The following is a 10,703-nucleotide window of genomic DNA, read 5'->3' as shown; positions in this document are numbered from 1 at the left end:
GTGTGTGTGTGTGTGTGTGTGTGTGTGTGTCAGGAGAGAGAGAGAGAGATGCTTTATTAATCCTGAAGGACATTAAGGCATCCATTATCGTATTCAGTACAAACAAACAAACAAAAATTATACAATACAAACCAGTGAAAACCAAACCAAAACAATAAGTAATAAAAAATGCAACAGCTAAAGGGCAATAATAACTAATAGCAGGGAGACAAAAAGACTAATACCGGTGATGATAACAAGCAGATGAGACATGAAAATTGGTAAAAACTAAGTGTGAACTGTACATGAATGTGCAGAAGACAAATTGTGCAATAGAGGTAAAGAGAGATAGAGAGTATAAGATATTATTAAATAATAAATCACCAGGTCAAAATTTTATCCAGTTTGGGTGAATATAGCACGAATACAACGCAGGGTTAACTTAAAACTGTCACAAATGTATTGTTGCTTGTACAAAATGTTGTGCTTATGACATTCAAAAGATACACAAGTTATTAACAATCAATAATAAACTGCAACATGCAAGTTTAAACAGAGGAGAGTAGATTATAACAAGCGTTAGTTTGGGTAAATAACCCAACAGTATAATAAAAATATAACCAACCCCTTGTCTTGAGTAGCTTTCTGGGTCACATTAACCCAGCATTGTGTTGGTGCTATATTGACCCAATTTGGGTACCCATCCTTTAAGATTACACATACACTAAGGTCTTTATGTGTATATAGGCCTAATAGTGATGCTATGTGGTGACCAGTTTCATATGATGGGACCCAGTCTTGAGGCTGATCTGAGTAAATAAAAAAGTCCATTGCATGCGAGGAGTCGCCTGGAAATAATTTCTCATTGCTGATAGGTTGCTCAGACACACCAGCCCCACTTTGCGCATGGATTGGTCTGCTGCTCTTTTTTCTCCAGTTTCTCATTGGCTTTTGGTAAGGATGGTTCCCTGCCATCATTTGCCCATGCAGGTTTCAGTGAATATTGTATGTGGTCTCTTGCTTTGGTGCTGATCATTTATATCAGCTGCTCGCAAAGAGGAAGGTAAATCCTGGATGAGCACACCAGATGATGGAATTTCTCCCGGAGACCGCAGCTGCTCGACCAAGTCTGTCTCCCTCCGAAATCAGATAAAAAAATTTAAAAAATAATAAAAGACTGAGAGAGAGAAGCCTAGAGATCACAGCAAGGGTAAGATGTTCTGCACGAAGCTGAAAGAATTGAAGATATCGGGAGAGTGTCCATTCTCCAGCAGCGCTAAAAACAATGAGCTCGGAGACTTTGAGGAGCGCTCAAGTGACGCCGCGGATTTATTACCTATTTCTAAGGACGTGCACGGAAAAAAAGGTGAGGCTCTACCTCGACAGAAGACAAGCAGAGGCAAAGTTAACCTACATACACTTGGGGAGAGCATCCGAAAATTGGCATGTCCCGAGGTGAGTTAAAATGTATCATTATTCAGAAAGCAACTACAATGTTTTACATATATTTATAAAAAAAAAAATGTCTCATGAGTCTCGCCTGCAAGACATAGACAGCACGCCTGTTTATCCACGTGAGAAATACCAGATGTTTTCTTTTGATCCTGCTTTTTCAATTGATTGGTGCTTGTATAATTAAAGCTGCTTTTAAGTCATGTTAGTCAGACGATAACCTTTAACTTGCTGGACACTTTATCACACAGTTTCAAAGGCTGCATACTGCCCTCCAACGAATGATGACACTATCAGTCCAAAACAGGGACTCTGAAAGGTAAAATGTGTCTTTTTCTTTAATTAAGATGCCATTAAGACCTAAGTAGCAACTACACCCCTGCTTGACCGCTACAAATATGATTACTACTGCTTAAATTGGGCGTCTGCTACAACAGCGTGTACTCATAACAACCAATTTCACTGTTGGCCTACTGTTTAGCTGCCTCAAGATCCCTTACAAATTTCTCCTGCTTGATACAGACTCAAGCTGCTGTGAATACTCATATAAATGAAAAGAAACACTTATAAATATGCCGAAAAACACACGACTATAGCAGACAATGAAAAATTCTGCGTACTTTTCCTCTAAATATGGTCTGATCTGAAGCTATAGTAAAAGAATTGGCAGATTAATGAATTGGCCACACACTGTTTTGATAATTAATTAATCATTTCCGTAATTTTTCATGTATAACTGGCAAACATTTGCTGGTAGCAGCTTCTCATTTCTGAGCTGCTTCTTTGGCACATGTGATAATAAACTGAATATCTTTGGGTTTTTGGATGGTTGGGAGGACAAAACAAGACAGTTGAAGATGTTGCCTTGAACTCTGGAGAATAATAACATTTTACAGAAAAAATTATTCATTTATTAATTGAGAAAATATGCGGCAGAATATTTGATAATTAAAATAATGATTAGTTACATTTCTAGTCTGATGTAGGCCTATTTTAGTTAAATTTGGTCTGGTTTACATGTCTAACTTTTTGCTATTTGTCGTCTCTCCAGTCCAGTAACTTGTTGTACAGACTGTCAGAGTTGCAGCGATGAACCAGAGCATTTAATGGACATGATGAACATTTACTCGACCAAAACAGGTAATGTCAAATCTGAAAATCATAATATGAAATACGTTGTGTGTATTGTGAAGTCCTAGGTCATGTGGGCCTTACACCTTCCCCTGTTTCCCTTCATGCATCTGACAGCGATCCCGATGGAGGCTTTGAAAGTTGCTCTTGGCGAGGAGCTCTTCAACATGTGTTACGAGGAGGACGGACACATTTTGAGGGTGGTGGGGGGAGCTCTTCACGACTTCCTGAACAGCTTCAATGTCTTGTTGAAACAGAGCAGCACGCCACCCAACCCGGACAGAGAGGATTGTGTAAATGAACCTTCTGTGCTGTGCTTAGACAAGGATCCGGGTCTGCTTACTGTCTACTTCTTCAACCCCTGCCTGACCACTGAGCTCTTTTTCCCTGGAGTTATCAAAGCAGCTGCCCGCCTGCTGTATCACACCACTGTGGATGTGTTGATGGATCCCCCCAGTGCTAAAGACAGCATCTTGCAATCCAGCCCGCAGCCCAGTCTTCTGTACACAGTTGTAGTTAAGGATGCTAAAAATCTTAGCCCCAGTCCATTGCGGGCGACCTCAGCTGGGACCCTTCCTACCTCTCTGTTCTCTACCATCTTCCCTTTCCATCTGATCCTGGACCAGGACTTGGTTCTGGTGCAAATAGGACACGGGCTCAGGAAGAGACTGACCAAGAAGGATGGACTGAGGCGGTCTGCTACCTTCCAAGAACACTTCTCTATTGTCTCCCCCCAGATCAAATGTACCTTTCAGGGTATCCTGACCATGCTGAACACACAGTTCATCATTCGGATCAAGCATGGAGTTTCCACCACAGATAACACAGGGAAGGTATGTCGACATATATGTGAGATATAGCCTAAAAAAAGTGACGTCAGTGACTAAGGAGGTGGAAAAAAATGTTCCCGTCAGCCTGTTTATAAGCAGTCCAGCTTATTAGTGGTGTACTTGTGTGCACTTGACCTGAGGTAGAGATCCACATTATAGCCCCAGCGGAGATCAGAAGCAAATGTCAAACCATTTTATCCATCAAAGGCACAGCCATGCTCATGCCATTTATGTAAGGGTGCACAGCAACTGGTCGCCATGACGAGAAAATGAAAGTGTCAGTGAGTAAACATGACAGTGGTATAATGACTAAAGACATTCAGTCAGAGATGATTCCACTTACTATAGACACCAGTCTTACAGAGGGAGGTGCACCTTTAGTGGCTGCAGTCCAAATAAAACAGGTGAAAAATCAGCACTAAGCAGAGGCTCAATGATGTAGAAATTAATGGATTACTCAGCTGACAAGTCCACTGTGCACAAACACAACTGAAATGTCAACAGAAGTGGCCAACATGCCACACAAGGATACTGTTGGTTTAACAATCAACAAATGACAACAAAGCGAGGTCAGCAGTTGAATTTTGAATTTTGCTCTTGATCTCTAGCAGTCGTGGTGAAGTAAATGTAATAACTGGCCAGAGGTCGTTCTTTGAATAAGAATCAGAAGTTAAACTATGATGTTAGAAATTGTTCAGGTGCTACGACAAAGATATAGGGCTGCAACTAACAGTTATTTTCACTATCAATTAATATGTTGATTATTTTTTTGATTAATCAATTAGTCGTTTGGTCCATAAAATATCAGAAAATTGGTGAAAAATCACTGTTTCCTAGCCTAAGGAGATGTCCTCAAATGTCCTGTTTTGTCCACAACAGTCTACAACCCAAAGATTGGATATCTTTGGGTTCTTCTATCATAGAAGACTAAAAAAACAAGAAAATATTCACATTTGAGAAGCTGAAGTCTGAGAATTTGGACATTTTATCTTGAAAAAAACAGTAAACAAAACAATTAATTGATTATCCAAATAGTTGGCGAATCATTTAATCGTTGGCAACTAATCAATAGATCGACTAATTGTTGCAGTTCTAGATACATACACTTTTTTAAACCTCAGTTTTTGGTTTTAACAGTGAATCCAAATATGGTGTCAGTTATTACATGACAAATGAATAAGGTTGTTGTTGTTCTTGTATCACTCATAATGAAATTCAGTACTTCAGTTACGCATGTAACATGCAAAGCAGCATTACACACAAAGTACAGTTGAGGTTGATGGGAATGTCATTAATTTTGAAGGTATATTTTGTCATAAACCAAAGTATTGGACAAACTTGGAACCGATGGTGGAGTGAAAGTCAGGAGATCAACAAAGTCAATAGGATATATCCTCTGGGGACCAGTAATGTTTGCATAAAGTTTCATATTTGTTGAGTTATTTCAGTCTGGACCAAAGCTGTGCACTAACCGATCAACATTGACATACCGGCAGTGTGGGAAATCAAAATGTACTTGGGTTTGATGGGATTTTGTTTTCAAATAAACCTTCTGGCTTCATTGGCTGCAATGGCTGACAAATATAGCTGACATTTCATAAATACTATGCAAACAATAAGTTTGCTTTTCCTTTTCTCAAATGTTTACATTTCTATGAATGTCTTGAGGAATTTTTTCCTTCTTCCTTAAAGATGGTTGAAAAATCTTGGTTTTGCTGTGGGAAATTTGTACTTAAAGAAAATAATATGAGACTGTTGTTGCAGGATGTAGTCTACACATCCATCTTAATCAGTCTACCTTCAAAAAAACAAAGTCAATAAGCAACAAGAGCAGTTAGTTCATATTGTGACTGATTCCTACTAACTTCCACCAAAATTAACTTTTCTCATCAACCGATTTTTCCTTTCAGCTCATGGACCTTAAAGGCCAGATGATCTACGTTTCCGAGTCGAACGTCATATTGTTCTTGGGCTCACCGTGTGTGGACAAGCTGGAGGAGCTAACAGGCAGCGGCCTCTACCTGTCAGACATCCCCGTTCATAATGCACTGCGTGATGTAGTCCTGGTCGGTGAACAAGCCAAAGCGCAGGATGGTTTGAAGAAGCGGCTGGGGAAGGCCAAAGCAGCCTTGGAGCATGCTCACCAAGCACTGGAGGAGGAGAAGAAGAAGACGGTTGACCTCCTCTTTTCCATCTTCCCTGGCACTGTGGCGCAGCAGCTGTGGCAGGGCCAAACGGTCCAGGCCAAGAAGTTTGACCGAGTCACGATGCTCTTCTCTGACCTCGTGGGCTTCACGGCTGTTTGCTCACGCTGTACCCCAATGCAAGTGATCACCATGCTCAATGAGTTGTACACCAGGTTTGACCACCAATGTGGAGAGCTTGATGTTTATAAGGTAGGTTAATGGAACGACATTAGACAGTTAAGCTCATGTCATCACAAAATGTCAAAATGTAAACAAAACATTTAGGTGTCACTATGAAAGGTCCTTTAATGGGGCTAAAAAAACAGAAACATCAGCTGGTGAACAATCTCCTGAGGTGAATGACGTGGTGCAACACTACGTCATTTTCAAATTAAAATTTACAAGAGAGAGTGACTATTTTTATATATTTTATCCATTTTACAGCATAGCAATGATATTTTTTTATCCTTGTAAATAATAGTTTCTGCTAAAAAATCTCTAGTTTTAATTGAATTTTACAAATTATTTTGATCAAATTCTGTAAGAACTTTGTAGCTATAGTATTTAGTATTTTAAAAAATCAGGTGTCAGATTTGATTTATTCATAGAACTGTTATAATTTCTGTGTAATTTTATCTCACAAAATATTGTTTCAAAGCCATCTCTACACTACCAGATATGTCAGTGTGGAGGACAATATGAAATCCGTTTAATTAAAAGTGAAATTTTAAGATATTAGCCTAAAAAACATCGGAATAAACAACAACAAACAAACACATGTATACTCGTCTTCATGTCATGAACACCCTTAAATTGTAAAATCAGAAATATTACCAAGGACATGGCCTTGGTAATATTTCTGATTGTGGTAGCTCTGGCCCTGCCTGTAACTCACAAAAAATGCCTGAATTTGCCTTTTCCATTAACCATTTTTACTGCTGACAACACTGAAAAAATAAGCAAAAAGTTAAGATTTTCAAAAGTATATAACTACAGTAGCTGACAGATTCAAACACAAAGATTTTGTTTCTTGATGACAGATCAATTATCTGGTACATCAGGTAGTAGCATAAGATTGACATAAGATCCGGCCAAGTAATTTGCACCAAATTCCTCCATTAATTTAAAAATTTGAACAAAATGATACAGTGCTCCTCAACAAATTCAAAAGACAGACTGTGACTGCAGCTCAAACAACTACCCTCGTGTCTGCCAAAGACTCCTAATCTGCAGGGAGGTTGGATAATGTAATCAAAGTGTCACGGAAGCATAACAGAGAGAGCAGCATGTTTGACAAATATCTCGTAAAACGCTAGGAAGTCAGAGGTTCCTTCAGGACCCTGTTTCCACTCCACATGTATGTGCCTAAAAATAGTTTCACTTTGTCTCTGCCACATAGCTTTTGAGTGCTCTCCGGTCCAGATTTACATGAAAGAAAAATAAGAAGAAAGGACTCTTAAATATGGCAAAGGATGAAGTACTATTACAGTCTAAGTTTTATTACTCCTTGATTTTTCAACCCTCTGTCTTCTACTGCAAGATGGAGAACAAGTCAGATTGTTAAGAGATTTTGATAAATATCCACTTAACATTTGACATTTTGTTCAAGGTGGATATCTTCATGACACAATACATTTTGAATACAGTTTTAACTTCCTGGTCGAGCACAGTATGTGAGCTTAGATTGACAGATAGGAAAGCCCTTGACTTTAGGTGAGAGGGACCACAAACAGCTTCTGAAAACCTTTTCCCGTTCATGTTAGAAATCATTTTAATGATCATCCACTGTATTCAGGTGGAGACCATTGGTGATGCGTATTGTGTAGCTGGTGGCTTACACAAGGAGAGTGAGACTCACGCTGTCCAAATAGCACTCATGGCCTTAAAGATGATGGAGCTCTCAGGCGAAGTCATGACGCCAACTGGAGAACCAATACAGGTGAGGGTCAAGCACTGCCCACTGTTATATTCCTCATTCAACGTGATGATATAACTTCCAATGATGCAAGTTCAAAGTGTGCTACATTCAAAAAGGATTTTCATATCAAGAGTTCTCATTTAAAAAGAAAGGCTGAAAAGAAATGATGTCAACTCTAACAGAATGGTTGCTGTCATAGAAGTAAAGTGTAAAGTTTATGAGTTTAGAGTTATAAGACATCCTAGGACCTTTGCCTATAAAGTAGTAGATAGTATGTTTCCTCAATTTAAAGTACTGCCTGATTATAACTGCAGTGCAGAACTTTTACTATAAATGAACATCCCTTACATTCAAGCCTTCACCAAACGAGTTTAAACAATGCTGATTAAGCCTATCACAGATAAATCTCTCTGTATTTCACAGCATACCAGAGTTTTTATTCTGGTGTCGGGTTTGACATTCCCGCGCTGGCTGGATGAATGCATACTGCGGATGCTCTATGGGCAGAGCATGCGCACTATAAACTTCCGGTTAGCTCTCTGTTAACTTGAATGTGGATAAAAATGAAATGTGGATTAAAAAAATTAAAAAAATAAATTTATCCACCATTTTACAGCGGCAACAGTAGCATCGGAGTCGAACAGTGTTTTTGCAATTACTCTCACTGCCAGAAGGGGGACACAAAAATCTCCCTTTGAAGCTCTAATTTCAAGCCAGAACGTTGCATAATAATATGATCCAGTGAATAAATCAAGAAATCAACAATCTACATTATGCTTCAAAATGTTAATTATGCAAATATTTTAAGTAGATCTACTAAATCAAGAACCTAAAATAATAAAGTATTTAGAAATTAGAATTTTGTTTGCACCACAACAAACTAACAGCTGCCATTTTATCAGAGCTGATCTGAGTGAACAGAAAAATCAGTTACCTTGTTTTTCATGGGAATTGTTGACAGTAAGAAACATATATAATGTCTCCAGAGTTATATTTTTATTATTTAAAACAGAAATTGATTTGTAGATGCAGAACAAATACAGGAGCTGTATTAATGCCTTTCATGCCACTCATATACTGTGCGGTTATAAAGTGGAGTAGAAACCTTCAATTCACTCAAAGTGCATTATTTATGAATAAAAAACTGAATCATGTTGAATATTGCATTTTTTTCCAGATGCGTATCGGCCTGCACACTGGTTCAGTACTGGCCGGTGTAGTTGGGGTGAGGATGCCACGTTACTGCCTTTTTGGGAACAATGTCACATTGGCCAACAAGTTTGAATCCTGCAGCCAACCGAGAAAAATCAACATCAGCCCCACAACCCACAGGTGACACAAGACTGCTAATTCAGGCCTGCATTTGCAATTAGACTTAGAATACTAACTCTTAACTCACCTCTCAAAACACTTTATTTGACTATAAGACTGAAAAACAAGGAAATGTTCATCATCTTAAATAAACAGCACTCACATTTCAATGAGCTAGTACTGAATGATGGTATCATTTGTTTCCAGAGTTGCAGAGAAAAAAAAAAAAAAAAAACTAAAGTGCTCTGGATAGGAAACTGAAGTTTTAGAAGGAGCTCTGTGTTTCCTCTTGTGTCAAATAATTTGCCACATTGTTTTAAGATTCATACTTTATTTGTGTGCTCTTTGTCCCAGATTGCTGAAGGATCGGCCAGAGTTTGTCTTCATTCCCAGGAGCAGACAGGAGCTTCCGGCCAACTTCCCAGAAGACATCCCTGGTGTTTGTTACTTTTTGGAAGCGTCCTTTAAAACTTCAAAACTGACTCTGAAATGAAGTCAAGCTGCTGCAGAACCCAAAAAACAAAAAAACAACCCCCCCCCCCCAAAAAACATAGATATGAAGACACATAAACAAATCCAGTAAATACAGTGCAAACACCTTCTATATTTTGGTTTGGGTTGTTTAGATATTGATGATATTGTCTATCGGTGTCTATCTATCTTGCGGCTGCTTAATAACAGAGATGTCAGTTTGCTGTCAAACATGAGTCTTGTTCCTGTACAATTACCCATTTGTACAGTTATAGTGGAGAGAAATACTCACTTCCATCATTTTTCTTCCAGAATGAGTCATCTCTGTAAACTGATAATAAAAGTAGCACTCTTTGCAAGCCTGAGTTAAGATATAGACTGTCAATGAATGATTATGATTATTATGATTTTTTTTTTTTTTTTTTTAACTTTTAAGAGGTGTGAAATACATGAAACATTAACAAAATGTTGCCAAAAATATTTAAAGCCAGTGACTGTTTGGAGCGCTGTAATGAAATCTGAATATATCATCTTGCATTATGTAGATATGATATGGAAATGCATTCTGGATGTTTCTGGATCCTCAATGTGATATTATAAAAGAGTGATTCTTTTGATCAAGATTTTGTTCTGTAAATATCTGACTGGTCCATTCACATCTGTCTAGACTGCTGTGACTGGGTGGGAACCTGCTAAAGCACCTTGACTTGATGGAAAAATCTACATAAATGCTGAATTGGCTTTGTGCGTTTTTAGTGGAGAATTTGGAGACATGATTTGAAAAAGCTGAAGCAAACAATTAAAATTTAAGAGACATCTTAAACCGAGATTCGCTCCTCCAATCAAATGAAATGATGCAGAGCTGATTCAGGTGCCTTATTGGAGCTATACAGGCAGGATCACAGTTTATTTGTACTTATTTTGTCAGTTTCTTTTTCTCTGAGTATATTCGACATGAATTTACACGTCAACAATTTCTTCCAGAAACAGGAAAACAACCAGAAACATTGTTTTCGAGGTGTGTGGTTCCAGCTCAGTATATATTTGTAATAACCTGTGACTTTGACTTCCATATATTAGACATGAAGCATTCCAAGATCCCATTTTCCTACTATAAGTAATGCATTTTTACTTTTTTTTCACTGTACACATGTTTGTACTATATTTATTACATTGGTTTCATAGCACTTCTTTCCCATAAAGCGGGGATATGACACAACAAGAATACAATGAATGTTCTCCTATCACTCATAATGATGTGCTTTAACCATTAATGTAATGTAATCAAAGCGCAATAAATATTAACATAAACTGACTTCAGTCATTGACTCTGTAGTATATGAAATATTTTATATTAAGATTTTCAGTGTTAAATTGGGCTGTTGACGTGTGATGGAAAGTAACTAAGTACTGTTACTCAATAGA

General features: G+C 38.1%; 1 protein-coding gene across 1 annotated transcript; it reads left to right on the top strand.

Moving 5' to 3' along the window:
• Window positions 1-917: 917 nt before the first annotated feature.
• On the top strand, window positions 918-9,344 carry gucy1a1 (guanylate cyclase 1 soluble subunit alpha 1). The gene is made up of 8 exons (XM_067584761.1): window positions 918-1,434; window positions 1,683-1,750; window positions 2,483-2,571; window positions 2,680-3,395; window positions 5,303-5,788; window positions 7,374-7,517; window positions 8,674-8,828; window positions 9,162-9,344. Exons 1-8 carry the CDS (start codon window positions 1,195-1,197, stop codon window positions 9,298-9,300), a joined length of 2,037 nt encoding a protein of 678 aa, XP_067440862.1. The 5' UTR covers window positions 918-1,194; the 3' UTR covers window positions 9,301-9,344.
• The last annotated feature ends 1,359 nt before the right edge of the window (window positions 9,345-10,703 follow it).

Source organism: Thunnus thynnus, chromosome 3 (assembly GCF_963924715.1).
Source record: "Thunnus thynnus chromosome 3, fThuThy2.1, whole genome shotgun sequence".
NCBI lineage: Eukaryota > Metazoa > Chordata > Actinopteri > Scombriformes > Scombridae > Thunnus > Thunnus thynnus.
This window is presented reverse-complemented; position numbering and strand designations above follow the sequence as displayed.